We start from the raw sequence: 20,474 nt of genomic DNA, 5'->3' as shown, positions 1-20,474 counted from the left end.
CGAAATATATAAGTTTAATTTTTAAATTGTCTTGTAAAAGTAATTGTATTGTAAAACTGCAAATATCTAGCTAGTAGATAATTATTTGGCAGATTTGGAGTCAGAAATAGGTGTGGCAGAGGTCATCAAATTATGGTATTATGGTATGACGGCTTTCCACGAAATCTGCCTCTCACAACGCTAATGTTCATGTAATAGACAATTTGAATAGTCTAGTGGTTAGTTACTTGCTTCAATAACATCTCCCCGCACTATCTCGCAAGCTTGGCATTCACGTGTATCAAAACGAATATCCTGATGATCAGAATATTTGGGCATAAATTTACTTTTGAATATTTTTTTTGTTAATCATCATCATCAATATATGAAATCTAAATCAACAACCATTGTGTGGTTTAGAAAAATATAAAACAGTAACAGATTCCAGATATACGGTTCATTTATAGATTAATTTTTCAAAATACTCAATAAAAAATAACATAGATATATAGAGAGGTTTACATGGTTATACATCTGACAGCCGTTAGAGCGTAACGTCTATGTTGGGCTTTAAATTATAGCTCGCAAACAAGATTTCTCCGATGTTTTGATGTATATTCGTAGTTCCAAATTAACTTGATATCTACCATCTGACAAGCACGATTTATGCGAAGACGTCGACATAATTGCGTCCAGATTTCTCTCTAGGTCGGGATCCTATTAAACTAGCAGGTACCAACCAGTTCACTGACAAAAGATATTTTGACAGATATTTATAATGAAACTAAATTATAATGTTCACATTACCGCATTTATTTTCTGTATTATAACTTGATATTTTTGGAAATATCTTATATGCATACAACAAAATTGATAAATAAATAATATAGAAAATACCTAGACTAATACAAACAATCATATTCATGAATACAAATGTTGAACCAGCGACCATCGCAAACTAGACGTGTGCTAAACCACTAGACTACCAAGACCGTATATATAAAAACGATTGAAATTATTTTTTGGTTTATATTTCGATAGATTCTGAATATTTCTAAATACATACATATACCAGATATATCCTGCAATTTCACACACTGTTTATTGTAAAATAAATAGCGGCCACTCTCGTCTCTCGATCCTAGTGCATCACAACAGCGTCTACATATTCTATTTTTTTTAGTTTAGCTTTTATACTAACTTTTTCTTTTACTCAGCATCTTCTTTAAAAAAAATTTAACTCCGAAATTTTTTTTTTAAATTCTGACTAGTATTTCTAGAGATAAACGATTTCAAACTGTTCCGCTTTATATATAGACAGCCAGATTTAGAATAATAAATAGAAAATGAAAAATTCATCGCTGCTGAATCTTCTCATGAAAAGCAGTCAGATTGAAGTAATTTGCTTGAGTTATTTTCGATTTAGACGATCTAAAGGAAAGGAAATAAACTGAAATATTCACGATAGTTTTACCAGATGGGGTAATCAGAAACATTGCAATCTTGAATCCTTAGGTAGTTATAAGAGCAGATGAATGCCGAAAAAGAGATGGATGGATTGTGTGAAAGGCGATAGAAAGGGAGTGAAAAGAGAGATGACTGCGACAGGGTTGAAGAGAAAAATATACTACGCTGATCCCAAATGAATGGGATAAGGAAGAAGTTGATGATGAGAAACTAGTTAGTTAGTTAGTTTAAGTCGGAAGTAGTAAATCACTACGCCACGATACTCGCACTGTAAAGGAAAGGAAATATTCGAAATTATTTGATAAGACGCATAAAAATTACCTCCTCAGTTTTTCCCCCTAGTTGATTTTAATAAAAATATTCCTGAAATTCTTTCTGGGAATAGTTTCTGGCAAATGACTTCTTCAACTGTGCCAAATTTCAAGTCGATAGCAATTGTAGTTACTGTGAAAAATAGCTGTGACACACATACATACAGTTTGTGTATCTATAAGGTTGTATTTCACTACTCCGTAAGAGACTGACTGCTGATTCATTAGGTACTTGTAATAATAAATTTGCAATGATTTTTTCATGGGGATACGTTACGGTTTATACTAAAGTAAAACTCGAAAGTCATTTATGAAATTGCTCCTACATCCCCAAAATAGTAAAGTGCAAAAGAGAAAATAATTTTTAAACATTTCATACAATCAGCGCAGCTACGTGTTCAAAGCCTGAATGTTCTAAAATGTATTACTAGATTTAGACTTTGTTTCTTGGTGATACTGGTTCAGATTCACACTCTATCTGGGCTTAGGCTTGGACCTATACAACTAATGTATATTAGCAGTGAAATTATAGGGTATTATATATAGACATATCTTCAGTGTCCTCGAGAAAGACAAAGGCTAACCTAAAAATAGAATATTATGAGATAAATATAAATTAGTTTTTTGACGAATAACTAATTTTAGTGATGTACCGTTCAATAACAGATACAACATCTTTAGTGTAACTTGAATTATTTACAAAATCTCCTTAGTAATGATTGCCGCATTCTGTCAGGTGAGTCTTCAACATGGTTTTCATTCCAGTTACATTTAAATAAAACAAACTTTACAAGCATCGAAGTCCCTATAAACATGCCTTTTGTAAATAATTAAAGTTTTACTACAGGCCTTGTATTTGTTATTGAACAGTACGTCACTAATGTCGTCAAACGTCACAAAACTAATTTATATCTATCTCCTAATGTTTTATTTGTAAATGGAAGTAAGTAAGCAAATTAGTGTAATTCGGGGCGTGTTACACGGATGTTTCGCGCAACAGACGATGTTACTGTCTTGGCTCGGATTAACTTCATTAGTGGGCTTTCGCTCCTCTTCTAATTCAATGAGGACGGCTCGGTCCTAGTTGTTTATGGTACACGTCCTGAACTGATGTCAAGCAACTTGCAGTTCGTCATTGTTTTATTTTCATTGCGACAACCTCTTCTGATAGTCGCAGGTTCGATTCCTCGTATGCAAACACTTGTATTCATGAATATGATATGTACTTAAAAAAAATATATATTTATCGTTTGTTTAGTACCCATAACTCAAGCACTGCTTAGGTTAGAACTAGATGGTACCGTCTGCATTGTCCAGGATTAAAAAAGTATTTGGAGTCGGTGCAATGTGTCTTCTACTACTGAAGCCTATCCGCCGTCATATTTGAGATTAATTTTCTTTTATGAATGTTATCTTTTACACAATTATCAAACATCTTTTTGATGGTTATCAAGTATGATTAGGTGTCACCCCTATTTTTGTACAAGTAATATCCATGTTACTTGTACGATGTACTGATCTGATCTGATAACTGTGATTCTTATTGTGTTATGAATTAGCAAATTTTAATTCACATGAAGTATAAAAAGTTGAACAACATTTGTGTAAACGGTTTTATGTTATTTTGTATTCCAGAGAGCCGTGTGTCACCAACCCTCGGTGTTATGTCTTACAATGACTCTATTCTCATAGGACATTCATTTTATTGGGGTCCCGAGTGAATCGGCTGAGTAAATTACGGCTTTTTGTTTGTTTGTATGCCGCTGAATGAGAATTTAATAAAACGGCCCTAAATTTGTACGTTCATATAATTTATATGTTAGTATTCATATATATTAGAATACATGCAAATTTCTTGTTCATTAATCTATAGTGTTATACACTTATTTATCAAAATAACTGATTGATCAACCATATAGTCTAATCAAATATAAAACTTTTGCAATAAATTTCAAATGTGGGCTGGGACTGGTCTGCTCTGATAACTATGACTGCATTGTTTTGTTATATACTATTTATTTACCTACTTATATTTAATTTTGCCATTTGACAGTACTCATATTAAATTAAAAAATTGGAATGCTAATAGTATTTGTATGGGCGTTTTCTGTGTATATTATTCATATATCTACTAGCTGTACTCGCGACTTCGTCAGCGTGGAATTTAAATTTATTTTTTATAAAATAAACGAATCTTTCTAAAATAAAAGTAGCTTAAGTTACTCCTTATTACATCAGCTACCAGTCAAAAAAAGTCCCATCAAAATCTGTCCAGCCATATAAGAGATTATCCGGAACAAACAGACATACAAAAATTGTAAAGAATGTTATTTTTTTGTATGTACCGTATGTATGTAGTAAAAAACGGTTATTTCAATATTACAAACAGACACTCTAATTTTATTTATATGTATAGATTTACAGAACAATGGATTTAAGTATAAGTTGTCTAGTACCAATAACATAATCTCTGCTTAGTCTGGAACTAGATGGCGCTATATGAAGTGTCCAAGCTTATTATTATTATTTGCTTCATTTTCACAGCTTTCATTATATTTATATTCTGAACTTATAATCTAAGCTTATATTCCTGGGCCTAAAGCCCTGTCTATATAATTGAATATTGCTCTGATGAATCTTGTCAAGACATCTTTGAGGCTCTTTATAATCTTCCTTAATAGAACACATTTTGGCACCCTTCTTGTCTCTGTACGTACAGATATAGTCACTCGATTCTTGATCCGTCTGTGTATTTGTATTTCTATTCCCAAAGCTAGAGCTGAAAATTTTTTTTGTTAGTTAATCGAAATGGAAAACTAGTTAAACAATAATCAACAGCTTACCTGCCACAAGATATCCGATACCCAAAAGGCAGAAGGCTCCTCGTAACATTGTCAAAGACACGGGCTCCAAACCTTTAGTTGATTCCCCCTGCGTCTGCATACAGAGATGTGTGTTTATATTTTTTTCTTTGCTAATAAAACTAATAATAATAGTACATGTAATAATTAAATCAAACCCATCTGATATAAACAAAGTACAGTTTGTGTTAATAGTACTAAACAACTGATACACATAGTTAAATATTTCTTTTTTACTAACTGACATAATAATCTCGAACCAATACAAACAATCATATTCTTGAATAACAATCTTTGTATCGTCCCAGGAGTCGAACCTGAGATCAAAGTCGAAAACCAGTAAGTCGATGTGTTAAACCACTAGACTGTCGAGGCAATCAAGTTATTATTCTTCATACTAATATTATAAATGCGAAACTGTCTGTCTGTTTGTAACATTTTCACAACTAAACGCCTAACCGGATATCAATAAAATCGAACTTGATAAATAAACTATATTTTATCTACAAAAAGCAGATGAAGTCGCGGGTAACATTTAGTGACGACGTTAGGTATATATATAACATATAAATATATAACATATAACATTAAAACAATAAAATTAGGTATAAATTAGTAAAAATTCATTAAGTTTCGTATAGTTGTGAAAATATTACAGAAAAACACAGTCTCCCATTTATAATAATAGGATGATTAATAATAATAATAATTGTACCTGAGATGTAGCTATAGATTCTCCCGTGAGGTCACTACTTTCTTTATCAGTCTCTGTCACAGGCTCCGATCTTCTTGATCTTTCTGGTAGGTTTTTGTATTCGTCGGTAGTCATTTTAGCAAGGATGCCAGCTTCGAATAGAGTCATCACTCTGAAAAATTGAAACACCATTAATATTAAACTTTTATTAATAAGAATTAAAAACAAAAATCTTATCCTTTTACAAACACTATGAGTGGATATTGTAAGGTCATACCTAAATAGCAGACCTATGCCAATTAGGTCTTTTTAAACTATAATAGAGCATCATTCTCACTATGTTTTTTTATTATTTTTATGTGTTTTCTTATTCCTAAAAGTAATAAGAAAGCGATGAAAATACAATTTCAAGAGTATTTAGCGTTTTCAAAGAAACCAATCTATTGATAGATGAAAACTGCATGAAAATCTGTTCAGTAGTTTTTGAAATTGTTTTTGAAATTGAAAACAACTAACAGACGCTGCGGTAACTTTGTTTAGCAACTAAATGTGACATCCGCGATACCACTCGTGCGTTGCCGTTCCAGAGAACTAACATGTTATATCTCTTATTCTGTGCTTATTTCAGATGTATAGATAGATGTCTACAGCATAAGAGGTTAATATATATATTGATTAGATTTGACATATCATAAGAGAAACCTACATGAATAAAAGTATTTTTAGGTATATATTTTTATTTATAAACTAGCTGTTCCCGCGACTACGTCCGCGTGGAATTTAACTTTAATTTTCTAAAATAAAAGTAGCTTAAGTTACTCTTTATTACATCACTTACATACCAAAAAAAAATCCGTCAAAATCGGTCCAGCCATTTCAGAGATTAGCCGGAACAAACAAACAGACGGACAAAAATTGTAAAAAATGTTATTTTGGTGTATGTACCGTAATTATATTCATATGCATGTAGTAAAAAACGGTTATTTCAATATTACAAACAGACACTCCAATTTTATTTATATGCATAGATGTATAGATTAGTAGATACGACATATCATAAGAGCCTATCGCCTGTAACCTAAATGAATAATATTTTTTGTGGATGATCTAGACTAGAAAATCCGTATTCATACATTCATATATTGTGTGAAATATAAGTATCTAAACATACACATTATTGGTATATTATAGTACTTACACATTATTGAAGGTTTCAAGGTAAGGGCACCCAGTTTGTAGAGCTATAGCAGAATACCGTGTGTACAGTTTTTCACTTAAGTGAAAATTGTGGGAACCTATAAATAAATAAACAATATCTCGCTACAGTTCAATTTACACTCTTTTATTTGTAAGATAAAACCAGAGAGGTAACAACTAAACTAATGAGTTACGAGGCCTAGTAGTAACTGCCCAGACAGGCTTATATCCAAGAGGTCATGAGTTCGAAGATATAAAAAGAACTTTGTGGGTCCATTAATGATATAAAATCATAAAAATTATCCGATAGATGGAGGTGTTGTGGACCCATGCGATCTTAGTTTCAAATATAACTAGCGAAATGTACGCACATTTCGCTGTAACATGTCCAGTGTTGCGTTTACCATATATACATAGTTGACAATACTTTTGCTTACCCCATTTGTGACAGTATATTTTTTAAAGATGTTACGGCAATAGATGTAATGGACTGTACGTACCAAATCTTTCAGTATCATAATAGAGAGTCTCTCTTCCTCCCAAGATGGCTACATGTTTGCGTGTGAGTACCATCCTCACACCCACTTCTACACTACGGACACGCTGGATACGTTGTCGCCTCATTAATTTAGCGAGACGACCGTATACACCTGTCCCATTCTGTACAATAAAAAAATTTCGAGTTTCCATCTTTAATTTTTTCTCTTGTCTTAACAACTAAAATTGATGGAAGGTAAATCTGTGGTGATTTTGATGATTCTTTGTTTAATCTGTGGGGTAACTGAATAGTAGAAATGATGATAAATCTGAAGAAGATAATAAGCAAGCTGAAGAACTTTGAAGAAGTTTACTAACAAAGTCAGTTAACCACTTTTGAAATCAGATTCAGGGAGGAGATGGCCGTTACTTCGGCCGACATAAGCCAACACACCTATTTAAAAGAATTTACACATAAAAACAAAGAATTGGCTTTCAGCAACTCTATAAATCCTTCAGCGGGTTTGGAGTGGCCTTTGGATTTGCCAGTCTTTTCGCCGGAGAAATTTTGTAAAGACCAGCTAGCGAGCTTAGAAAAATAGGAAAAACAAATCAAAATTAGCTTGTAAATTTGCAATATCCATTTACTTATCCATACAGTTTTGTTGGGAAAATAGACCCTAAAAAGAGAAAGAGAGAGTTCCAAATCATTTTACCTCCAAAATGGTTAATGAAGAACTATGTCTTTCGACGACAAGTTCATAGTCACGGTTCCTCATTGCCTCTTCTAAAGCCTGTAGTGTTCCAATTGGTTGCTCCCGAGCTGGCCGTGCTAAGAGACTTGTTAGATTTGCCGAATACATATCACCAATAACGTAGGTAGCTCCGAGAGATACCAAAACTGATACTAATCTAGCTTTGTGGGTTTTAGAAGGTTCTTTGCTAGATGCTGTAAAATTAAGTAAATATAAACATTAATTTTTAAAATGATATTACAAAAATAAGTAATGGTAAAGAATATCTACAGTAATAGAAATAATCTTTATTCAAGTAAACTTAATATAAGCAGTTCTGAATAGTCACATATTTTATTCTACCGCTCATTTGGAAAGCAGACTCATCATAAGATGAACTAATAGAAATTTACGAGTTGCTATTTAAAAAAAAATTCTAAATAAATACACATTAACAAGGATTAGGCACGACAATCAACATAGAAGCCGCTATAACGGTTCCTAAATATGAGTTTGTTGTGATTTTTCTATGTTTAGTTATTAATACAATACATTAGTTATTTTTAATTATCTATAAGTTTAATATCTTACACTGTCTCAAGAATAGAGTAGTCGTGAACCAGCAACAGTTATTGAGAAGTCCCCATTGGTTATAGTGTCGCCTCTGCCACAAAGATGGCGCTGCGATCACTACCCACAGAGCAGGTCCAGTCACCAGAACTGTTGCACAGACCAGCGGCCAGACCTGGGATGGTAAGTAAGGTAGAATAGAATAGAATAAATCTTTCTTGCTAACTGTACATTAATTTGTAGTTGGTATAACAATATATATATATATAGACAAGGGTGCAATGGCCACATTATACAAGAGTTATAATTATGATTTATTATGTTCATCCTAATGATATAATTTATCTTTAAATAAAATTTTATTAAGATCCGTTCAGCTGTTCAGTCGGGAAAATAACAATAAATAGACAGATAAATCGATTTTGCATTTATAATATTACTATAAATGTTGGGACACTTAATAATGCAAGATGTATTTATGAAGATTTTTATTGAGGAAAAAATAGAAGGAAAGAGGGAGATCGGAAGACCAAGGCATAGTTACTTCAAGCAAAGTAAAGACAAAATTTGAGTCGTGTCGTATCAACATTTAAAGAGGAGGAAGATCATGGAAAGTGGCGAGAGCTCCACCGACAAGAACGTGGCTCTTAAATTATGAATGAATGAATTATTAGCATGGAATAAGCGTAGATTTTCAGACAACACAAACTAATTAATTTGCGTGAATACCTCTATCACCGCATAGGCAGTTTGCTTTGTAAGCTGTGTTTTGGGTGAAGGGTAAAATATGCCAGTAAAATTACAGGATATGGAGGCATGGCTCCTTAGTGCCATGGAATGGCAATACATGAGGGGCATATGATGTCCATAATGCTGCTCCTGCTTATATGCTACGGTTGTTATTTACCATCAGGGCCATAGTTTGTTTGGCATTCTAATTACATATATAAATATTTTAAAATTAATATCATTTAAATTATAAATCCTAATAAAGTAATCGTTAACTTTACCTCCCACTGGAATGGTCTTATGATGGCCAGCGTTTCACTTAGTTTAGCTGGAGCGTGAGTTAAGAAAGCACCAGAATCTGCTAACGTTAAGAATGAGAATTCTACTGCTTGCAAACGCTCCCAAGTCATGGTCACGTCACCAACGAAGAAGTCTGCTTTCTGTAACAAAAGTAATAAAGTGTTTGTTAACCAAATGCAATGGGAATAGCAAACAAACTATCTATAAAGACTTAGGTTTATTTTTCACAAGTATTTCATATTTTGACTCCTTAGTAATCTAGCGGTTTAGTACATCGCCTTACTTCCAATGGTGACGTATTCGATTCTCACATGATGTAAAATATACATAGAGAATACCCAAACCGATACTAGCAATCGTAGTCATGAATACAAATGTGTGCCACTTTCGAATCGAATCTGCGACCATCGGAAATAAGGAGGTGTACTAAATCACTAGACTACCGAGACTTACGACCTTAATAGATAATTATTTAATATTAATAAAAAATAAGAATATTAAAGAAAACAAAAACAATGTTTCAAAATAACTAACACGTTTCCAAATTAGTCCAAGAGTTCCTCTGAATGTGCCGTTGCCAGATATGCTGGAACCCTGACTTCTATCTGGCGGATCATAATATTTATATCTGTTAAATATAAAAAAAAAGTTACATTAAATTAGCAAATGAATCACAACCGTAGGCTGAAAGAAAATAAGATATTTCAATGTTCAATACATTAATATAAATCTCTAATAGAGTTTATCACTTATTACAATGATATTATTAGAATAGAATAGAATAGAAAATCCTTTATTTAAATTAATTTAATTTAAGCAGTTTTGAATAGTCATAGTTATCCTTATTTTTAATCTACCGATCATTCGGAAAGCTGTCTCATCACAAGAAGAATGAGTACGAAACTTGCGTGTTGTTCTTTTAAATAATCATTTTAAATTTACATTTTGAGTGAGATTCATAATGCATATTAATGCATCAAGTAAAGCACAGGTACAAGTAATGTATGTATAGCGGCGCATATAATATATTCATTGTATTATAGACACTGGACATAATAATATTACATATATTCTTAAAACATATAAGGACTGTATTCTGCAATGAAATGATTTGATTTTGATTCGTTAGGATTTTGTGCTACTTGATTATTTATTCTAAAATAAATCACAATCATTAAAATTTGTATAACCTTTGTCTGAAAAGAGTATCACCCGAGTTTCTAGACCATTATCTCGGGTGAGTCTTCATTTTGAATGTAGCTGTAGAATCATAGAAAATGACTACACAAAAGTGCTTTTATTTGCATAAAGATTGCTTCTAGTCTATTCTATATGCAATGCGGCATGATATTTCTCAAATTAATTTAAGCAGGTGGAGTATAAGATAGATTGTAACTTATCCAAGTCTGTAAAATACAACCTCATTATTAGACATGAGGTAAGAAACAGTTTACACTTTCCTTACCAAGACATACCTGAAATTTAGTTTTTTAGAGAGCAGAGCCAGCAATTTGTCATCTCGCCCTCCTGTCACGTTGACTGTAGAATCGTTGTTGTATTTAACAAAGTGCCAAGGTGGTGCCTGAAGTACGAGCATATTTTTATAAATTGTTTATTTTTATCGTTTTCGTGTTTAAACGCATTTTTTATATGAATTGGATTGAAAAACATGGCATTGGTAAATCGGGAAATTAGTGATTTTCGCGTGCAGCAATAAAGGTTCTGTAATTCTTAGTTCTCGGTATCTTTTAGTTAGAATTTATCTAGCTAATTCTATATCTTCTTTAGAAATACAATAAAGCTTTTAGAATATATCTATACTACCTATTACATATAGGTTCGAGAATATATCACGATAAGGTTAGAGTAGTTATTGAGATTATCGCAAATATACAGACAGATGCAGAGAGATATTGCTTTATAATACGTATTTTTTAATAAATATAAACTTACATGCAGTACGGGAACGCGGAATACCCTTCCTTTGAAGTTTTGATACACTTTATCAGCCGGTGGCAAAACAGGCGATTTATATAAACTACCAGACCACCAGTTTACCAAGGTGAAATGGTGAAGACGGTCAGGTGTGGCTTGGTTGTAGTACACTCGAAAACTGAAACACATTTGAAATGTATACTTACATCTTCAGCTATATCTCCTTCTATTTTTTAAAGAAGAAAGAAATTTCTTTAACAAAATTAGGAAATAAATAGAGTATTACTATTGTACCAAAACTAAATTAAGATACCAAAAGTACAACGTAAATATTCTACTGAAACATAGGGAATGTTAAATTGAATCGAGAAGACTAGAACATAATTTCTGTTATATAACAACTCTTAGGCTTCTTGAAAATAATCTACGAGTATAAAATCCATTTTAAACATAGATGTACAATTACAGTAATTAATTCAGCAAATGCAATGATCAAAACAAACTATTACCAGAAGTTCGTCATGACGGATGATCCAGTAGCTATAGTCGTATGGGAAAATAATTAAATATATTTGTTGAAAAAATTGCGTAACAAACGCAGGAAACATAAAAGGCTTATCATTTCGCAGCCAATAAATTGTATATTTTCTTTGGCAGTCATAAAATATGTTTTGGCCAAGTCTCAATCGGCGTTCGGGCCAATCGAATTACAAAGTACGTGATAGTTCGGACCTTTGTATTCTCCGTGCAGCTTTATTGAGCTTCGTTCGAGAGAAATGTAATTTTTAGAAATAGCCGTAGGCGCTGGCGGGGCCAATCAGCCTCTGTTGCTTATAGCCGAGGAAACGTTTGGCTTTTTTTATTCACTAGTTTGCTTGGACAGCTGTTTTAATAGTTTCCCAACGAGCATCGGTAGTGTGGCAGTAAAGTTACTTTTGGTACTGGTAACACCTGTATAGATTTTTTTCTTTAGTTGTAACTTTAGTTTTAATATTGATTATTTATGAATCGATCACCATATTTTTCTAAGGATAACTTTTCTAAATTTGCCTTGTAAAATAAAAAAATAACATCGCCTATGAATAAAGGCCCACAACTAAAATCATGGCAAAACAATATTACTAATGTGCAGTTCACCTAAAATTGTAGTTTGTAGATAACTTGTATAAACACAAATTAGACAAAACTTTTATAGCATTTTAAGAACTGAATAAGCTGATGGGCTTCTTCATCGGTCTATAGGCGAGTTTGTTAAAATAATCACTAGTTTCTTACAAACAAAAAGAAATAGCTTCTCTGTACAAGTGAAAATCATTTATTAATTTAGTACCTTTCACTTATGTGTTAAAACATTTTTAAAATTACATAAGTTTAGAGTACTCACACACCGTCTCTGGGGTTGGTGATGACAGCAACCCTCATCGCTTCCCTGATGGTGTACAGGAACCTGTCACTGATGGATCCACTCGGCCAGTAGAAGATGTACAGGATTGTGCGGTGTATCAGATTATTCTCTGTTAACTGATGATTACAATGTATGAGTATTTATATAAATATTATTATTTATTTATGTAACTTTAAAGCACACAATACAAAAGGTATAGTGCGTTTGGGAGACTTAGCAACAAGAACGGCATTTCCTACAATTTTTTTTTGTCAATCATTGGCAGTGCATGGAATATTTATTGATCGTGTAAATATAATAACTGAAAAGTAATATGTTTTAAAATATAAACAGAAAGTAAAATATGTATAAAGAGACTTAGCAACTAGTTTCGACTACCTAGTTGGACTATATAAATATACAGATCAAGTTTATCTCAAATATCTTTCAAAAGTTTTCTTAGCTCTTATAGCGTGTTAACGGCTCAATCGCCATGAAATTTAATACCTACACTACCTATATATATTTGGCATTATAAAGATAACTACTTTTTATTAGGACATTAAATGTATTCTGGTTACAATTTTTTTATATAATGGAAATAGCAAACAAGCTGATGACTCACCTGATGGTAATTTATTTATTTATTTAATTCTGGCTACGTGGTCAATATTATAAATACCTTATAGACTAACATACTTAAGAAATAAATATAAATTCAAATTGTTTTATGGTCACGGCACTGACGACGGTAATCTGCCACGGTAGCGCTGATACACCAACCCCTTTGGCCAGTAGTCCTCCTTCATGAAAGGCTTCATGCTGCCCGCATGTTGGTCCCCACCAACATGCTGCCCCCATTCATGAAGGAGGATCCAGGTCCCGATCGCTTTGAACGCCGCATTGTGATTCGATTTCAATTGCTTCACCCTCAGTGTCGGTTACTTTTGGTCCGGATATAGGTATACATTACCGTACATGAAAAGCACTACGGCCACCAAGATATCACGTGACTCCCATGGTACCATCAATATGTTGTTGCAATTTCGGACGACTAATGTCATTCCTCTTGTCCTGTGATTTCGCTGCCTTATCTCATTTCAACACAGTTTATAAATTCGCGGTTGAAATAGGTAAACGCAGAAGACTTTTTCCAAAGTGTACCTCGAGGGAATAGCGCAAGCTATAATAGTAATGAGTGAACGTACACCAGTAACAGGTAAATGTAATAGTGTAATAGTTCATCTCCTGCCTTCTATGTACAGACAACGATCATTATTAATATATTTAAACGAGTTTTAACACGGATAATTTTAGGTTATATAAAGGTATTTTTTTACATTTCAACTAAGTTGCACTAGCAATGGATGACTAGTTGACTCAAAGACATCGATTGTTTTTTACAATGCAAAGTGTTTCTAATAATTTTAAATACCAATATTATGGTGTAGATCAGTGATTCCCAAAGTGGTCTTTATCGACACCCAGGGGTCTATGACAAACTGCAAGGGGTCATCTTGTTGTTTTTACTTTATGTTTTAACACTAAACTTTACTACAGTTAGAAATTTACAAAAAAATCTATACCAGGTAAGATTGGGAGGGTCTACCCAAAACCGAAAAATATGGCAAGGGGTCTACGACTTAGAAAGTTTGGGAACCTTTGGTGTAGATGATCTTTCGTGATATATGTAGTGAGTGTGAGATTACAGTTATTATATTTTAAAATAGTAATTACCTCAATAAGTATGTTTTCGCATTCATTATGTTCACACAGTATTAAACTTGTACGTTCTTCTGATATATCCAGTGCTTTTTTTAGGAACTCGTAGTACTGTAAAAGATAGGGAAATCATAAGTCATATATCACGTTGTATAACTTAGTGTTCATATATTTCTAAACTAACTGTGAGTAACTTTCTTTTAATTAAAAGTACTGTCTTTTTATAGACCGTAGTCCCTATCGCCTTTATATATTTTTCGTTAAACATTTTTTACTTAACATATTTTTCATTACATTAATAAAACCGTAATATTGTGACAAAGATAAAACTGTTTATTTCTGTGTTAAGATTTCACGTAAAAATTTATGGTGTGTTAGAATGAAATATTTACAGAACATGTCGTTAAATATTGTTCAACAAATATGCTAATAACATCCTAGAAATATATATATATATATATAATATACATGCGTGTTATAGAACATGAAATTCAAATACTAATTTAATTAATCGGCAAAAATAACCCAAACACGACATCTGTCGATTTATTTATAAAATTATAGATGGCGTATTGAAAAACATTCAAGAAAATTGATATTTTAATACTTGTTATTTTCTCGGATGTTATTAGCATATTTGTTATATTATTATATTTGTTGAACAATATATAACGACATGTTCTGTAATTATTATATATATAATATTCATGCGTGTTAAATTATATGGTAAATATCTAACCGAATTTGTACCTTGTGTTTATATTCTTTTGATGTAATATTTAAATTGATAACTTGAATATTATGGTCATTTAATAAACAAAGCAGCTCGAATATATCTTGGGATCTGTAAGAAAATAATGCAGCAATATGTAGTATAGATATAACTAATATTATAAGCAAACGTGGAAGTAAAAGTAAGTGGGACTCAGGTATCCACGCAAACAGCTTTTAACAAAGTACATTTCTATAAAAAAAATTATAATCGCGTATTTAGCCTGCCAACCTATTTATAAATCTACATATTGGATACTGTAGAATAGTAAATCCTTTATTAAAAAAAAATTACTTCAAGCACTTTTGAATAATCATAGTTTTTAATCTACCACTCATTTGGAAAGCTGTCTCATCACGACAAGAACGAGTAAGTTACTTCAGTGTTGCTTTTTTATTTTATTTAGTTGTAACTTTACATTTTTAAGTTAGAATGTGTGAATAGAAACTACCAACTAGCACTAATTCATTAGTCATATATCATATATATATAAAATTCTCGTGTCACAATGTTAGTTAGCATGTTCCTCCGAAACTTGACCGATTTTTATTTCTTGGGCTATTTTTTTTTCATAATATGACGTTAAAACAAACAAACTACCCATAATTTTCACCCTTCTACCATCAACCCCTATTTTTAATAGCCATCTTAATTTATGTAAACTATGTTTGCGGGGCCAGATAGTATAATATATAAACGTTGATGATATTAAATAACTGATAAGGATTTTGGTTACTTAATCAGTGTCTCCTACTAATAATAGTATTGAGTTAACTTTATTTATATTACCGTTGAAATATGTATTGCGTTTGAAAAAAAACCTTGACCTACTGGTCAAGATCTTTTTTCAAACGCATTAAAATTTATTACGTTGATATTTACCTGATGTTGGTAGACTCCCCTCTAACTATGGTGACAGTCTTCGCTGGCAAACCTTCCGCTATGTCCTTCACGGCCAAGGAAAAACCCCGAGGGAGTCTCCTCATAGTTGTCGACGTAATATCATCAATATCGAAAAACCCATAAGCCACATCGATACATGTCAGTAATGAGAAAATGTATTTCATTTTATATGAATCAAATAACATTTTTCGTTGGATTTCAACGAAAAACCAGCATATGTAATTTTACAAGCCTTTATTTACTTCACCTGTCCGGACGCCGTAATCAAATCATACAATTTATTAATTTGACCTACTTATCGATGTTCGATTGAGCTTGTATTGCTTTTATACGCTTATATATGGGATTTATAAATGTATATAATATATAATAGATAATAATATGATAAGCTCATGTTAAGTTAATTTTAGCTCCGTAATTGATGCGGCTGTCGACGACTCATTTTGTTAATCTACAATCTTATAAGACTCTTCAAGTATTAAGTCTTAGAATTTTATTTTATTATGAATAAAATAAAACATTTAAAAATAAATTTATGATTTTTGAGGTTCTTTCTGTTTTTGAAATTTTTTCTCTCTTGTGAACTGCTTTCAGTAAATTAGCGCATTTGTTTTCATTTTCGTCTAAATAATATTATTCGAAACGTTTTTAATACATGGTATTATTATAAAAAAATGATATAGGTACTTAAAGAAGAAGGAGGTTCATGAATTGAGAATTTTCTTTTATATGAAATCAATAAATATAAGAATATGTAAAATAAAAAGAATATACACCCCTATTTTCTTTTTTATATAGATTGTTTTTTTAACCGTAAAGCACTTCCATGTACGTGACCATAGTAAAAATTTTGATAACAATTTAAAACAGTTTCTTTTTGTAGGAAAAATCTTTAAATATGTGCAATTAATATCTCAGCAAATAACTTACATTAAACCGTTAAAGCTTATTATTAGATATATTTAATGTGACTTCAGCGAATCTCGTATGTAGTTAGTTTCCAGTTTCTTGAATCGCTATTTTCAATAAAATAACTTTCGACATCTAAAGTACTTTGAAATTTTGCGAATAATTTAGTAGGCAGGCAACCACCACCTTTGATAGCTGAGGCGTAAGTAACAACCGAAATATTCTGATTTATATTTCTGATTATATTATATGTTCTTATGTCTCTCACATAGATTAGACTATGCAGACGTGGCAATCGTTATTTATTTTATACGACTGCCTACAATATAATATCTTCGAAAATTTTAAACAGATGGTAATTCTTAACTTTTCATTGAAGGATTTTACATTCATATTGTAGTATTGTATTCAGTAAATTTAGAATAAAAAATATAGAAAATCAATCACAAGCAGTTCTCGGACCAAGCTAGACTTGATCTTACTTATAGTGAACAAATGCCTCTTTCACAAGTAAGCTTTTATTTTTTATACCCTATTTTTTATTTTTCTGCAACGGTTTATAAAATGTCTCATAAAAATAAAAAAATACTACTCGATTTAATTAATTTACTACTTAAGTAGAAAAGTCATGCGCCTACGTTAGTTGTTAGTTGCCTAGTCGTTACATTGACGACACAATTGTTACAAAAATGATCCAATTAACATATTTTTAAATCGAAATATAAATATACATAATTACTTACTAGTAACAGTATTAATCTAATTAATATATCTATTAAACAGCTGACCTTTCTATTTAATAAGATTATTATTCTATGCCAATATGCAAGGGTCTAAATCACCGACTAGCGGGTCGGTACGGATTGGCATTTGACGAAGTAAGTGGCCACTTTTCATCGGAAGGGCCTACATGACCGATGGTTTAAAAGCTTTACCATGTTGCCTTGCCACCTTGCGAGATATGGGACGTATACATAAACACTTTAGCCCGTTACGGGGAAGAAGGGTAAGGTTATAGTGACCTATTGGCTACTATTTCGTCAAGGGAGAAATTTTGTTTCCGATGCTGTTTTGGAATAACATAGTTCTTTTTTTTTAATTTAAAGTGACAGTTATTGTCGATCATTACAAGACATATTTTGCTCCTCTTCTTGGAGAGAAATGTATTTTATATCATAAGGTTCCTCCCAGAATTCCAGTATAAATACTGAAATATTTCTGTGTGCCACTACATCTGATACTTTCCTGCCGTCGATACTCCTAGATTCTATTAAGAGTTTTAAAGTTCTATCCAGAATATCTGTATAAATTTGTATTGGAAAACTTATATCTGCTAGATCTGAGGATTTCCTATGTAGGTACTCTTATTGACATTTTACGAAAGATGTTTTTACTAGATATTAGACACAGTTTTTGTCAGGATTTCAGGGTAGGTGAACTCTCTGAACTGTAGAGAAGGTAGGAGGTATAGTAAATTAAATTAAGTTAGACTAATAGTAGTATTCTTAAAATGCAATATATATATAAACACTTTTATATCTATAACATTGAGAACTGAGTTCAATTCGAAAGTAAATAAATTCTTGAGAGGGTTAAGAATCAGATGAGTGGAAGAAAGGGCGATTGACTGAAGGTGAAATTCGAGTTTCTAAGTATTATTGTTACGATGAACTTATTGTCCAGGGATTGTATATATGTATACACATATATTGCACTAGCTGACCCGTGCAACTTTAACAAAAAGTTTCTCTACAGCTTCGCTCCTAAATCAAACGCGTACAGTAAAAAAGTGTCTTTTATATACTAATAATAAGTAAACAGAATTGAAAAGTATGCCCACTGTTACGTTAGATTCAACTACTTTTTTTTATGTAGCTTTACGGCTTTGGATACATTGCTTAACGTAATATTTACATATAAAATATTGCGTCTATCACAAAATTTACAGTTGACAATGTGTCTGTGTACAGTTGCGAAGTTTATAATAAAAATGATGGTCGTCTGTACAAGATATATGAGAAAACTTAAAATATTATTAGGAGACTTTTTTATAGATGATAATGAAATGGTGCACCCACCTGCACTAACGGTTTACGCTGGCGGGGCACCAGTGGCCGATGATAAGATCAATATGAGGTCAGGTCAGTCAGCCCATCATAGCAAATTCATCAGGAATTTACCAAGATGGTTTCTAAGGGGAAACCGCGTGGAGGTCAACTGGACATAGTATATTGCTAGCAATGGTTTTTTTAGTCCAGATTACTACCAATCCCCTTCCTCTAGTAGGGGACGTTATTAATGTAATAGAATCCAAAACAATGACTGTTAGAAATTTTGTTTGTTTATTTAGATGTGCGTTTGTGCGCGCTAATCTCAGCCTGCTTAGTCAATTTGAGTGCGATTTACACTAATATTTTGTGGTAAGCTTAGTTTAAAATTTATCGTTTATTTTATTCGATTTACAAAAAAAGTCGTGAATTAGTTAGTTTAATAATAAAAAATAGCTATTTTGATTGTATTGTATGTAAACCTGTTCTTATTTATGGCATATCGTGTCGATTGGTGGAGTCCTGTCAGCGATTGAGGTGCTTAATAATTAACAATTCCAATACCTATATCTTGTGTATAGACATGTAATATTCCACATCCCTTGTTCCGTTAACGATGTTGTGGTTATAACCTAAAGGGCACGATATTAACAGCCTTCTAAATAATAACCGGAACCATCATCTCAAATAGGATTCAAATCTATTTAAGTATTAAATGTAACACAAGTTTCTTGGTCGTTCTTCTTGTGATGGGTCTGCGTTCCGAATGAATGGTAGAATAAAAAAATGTGACTATTAAAAAACGGTTATATTAAGTTTATTTGAATAAAGATTATTTATATTTATATTAAGAAGGGTAGGTAGTAAGAAGAATAGCTTTATTTTGTACCTGTATATTAATAAATATTTACCTAATATATATTTTGTTAATAAAAATATTCATTTATTTCTCCACGATTAAAAAAATATTTATTATGATATAATATTATAAAATTTGCAACCTGGAGACCTGTTTATTAGGAATACTGAACTCTATCTCAGACGCATTGTGAGATAATGAAATGTAAAAATAGATAATTAATATAGTAAGAATAAGTAAATAGCTTAATTCTTAGTTATAAACTTTAATATATTCAATAATTATAACTATTGAGAAATATCGCTTTAAGATCTGCATAGATTAATTTAAACAATATATATAAAATAATACTAGCTTATGGAGTTTTGATATCACAAATAATAAATAACCTTTGGTAACTAACATAGCGCCATCAAGTCCCACGGTAAGCAAATATTGTGTTGGGGGTACTAGACAACTGATATAAATATTTAGATATTTTATTTTTGTAAATACATACATAATTTACATTAAATTCACCCAAAATAATATAATCATACTTATGAATACAAATGTTTGCACTGTGGGAGGATTCGAACCCGCGATCATCGCAAATAAAGCGGTGCGCTCAACCGTTCGGCCAC

General features: G+C 31.9%; 1 protein-coding gene across 1 annotated transcript; it reads right to left on the bottom strand.

The window, feature by feature from the left end:
* Nucleotides 1–4,339: 4,339 nt before the first annotated feature.
* Nucleotides 4,340–16,220, bottom strand: LOC131854290 (ionotropic receptor 40a). Its single transcript, XM_059205388.1, has 15 exons — nucleotides 16,015–16,220; nucleotides 15,111–15,204; nucleotides 14,376–14,471; nucleotides 12,639–12,775; nucleotides 11,273–11,432; nucleotides 10,795–10,901; nucleotides 9,854–9,947; nucleotides 9,301–9,459; nucleotides 8,312–8,465; nucleotides 7,703–7,935; nucleotides 7,010–7,169; nucleotides 6,511–6,607; nucleotides 5,334–5,484; nucleotides 4,601–4,694; nucleotides 4,340–4,536 (listed from the first exon to the last, which is right to left on the bottom strand). The coding sequence occupies exons 1-15, from the start codon at nucleotides 16,218–16,220 to the stop codon at nucleotides 4,340–4,342; spliced, it is 2,139 nt and encodes a 712-aa protein (XP_059061371.1).
* Between the last annotated feature and the right edge of the window lie 4,254 nt (nucleotides 16,221–20,474).

Source organism: Achroia grisella, unplaced genomic scaffold (assembly GCF_030625045.1).
Source record: "Achroia grisella isolate CSIRO2021 unplaced genomic scaffold, CSIRO_AGI_Agris_v1 utg976, whole genome shotgun sequence".
NCBI lineage: Eukaryota > Metazoa > Arthropoda > Insecta > Lepidoptera > Pyralidae > Achroia > Achroia grisella.
Note: the sequence above shows the minus strand (reverse complement) of the source record. Positions and strands in the feature narration are given on the sequence as shown.

Bases quoted from the DNA above. Each gene is read 5' to 3' on its own strand.
- LOC131854290 (XM_059205388.1), bottom strand. From the start codon at position 16,220: ATGTTATTTGATTCATATAAAATGAAATACATTTTCTCATTACTGACA. The intron at 4,695-5,333 runs GTACAATTATTA...CTCTGTATGCAG, and splicing joins AATCTATAGCTACATCTCAG to ACGCAGGGGGAATCAACTAA. The intron at 4,537-4,600 runs GTAAGCTGTTGA...AAAAATTTTCAG, and splicing joins TATCGGATATCTTGTGGCAG to CTCTAGCTTTGGGAATAGAA.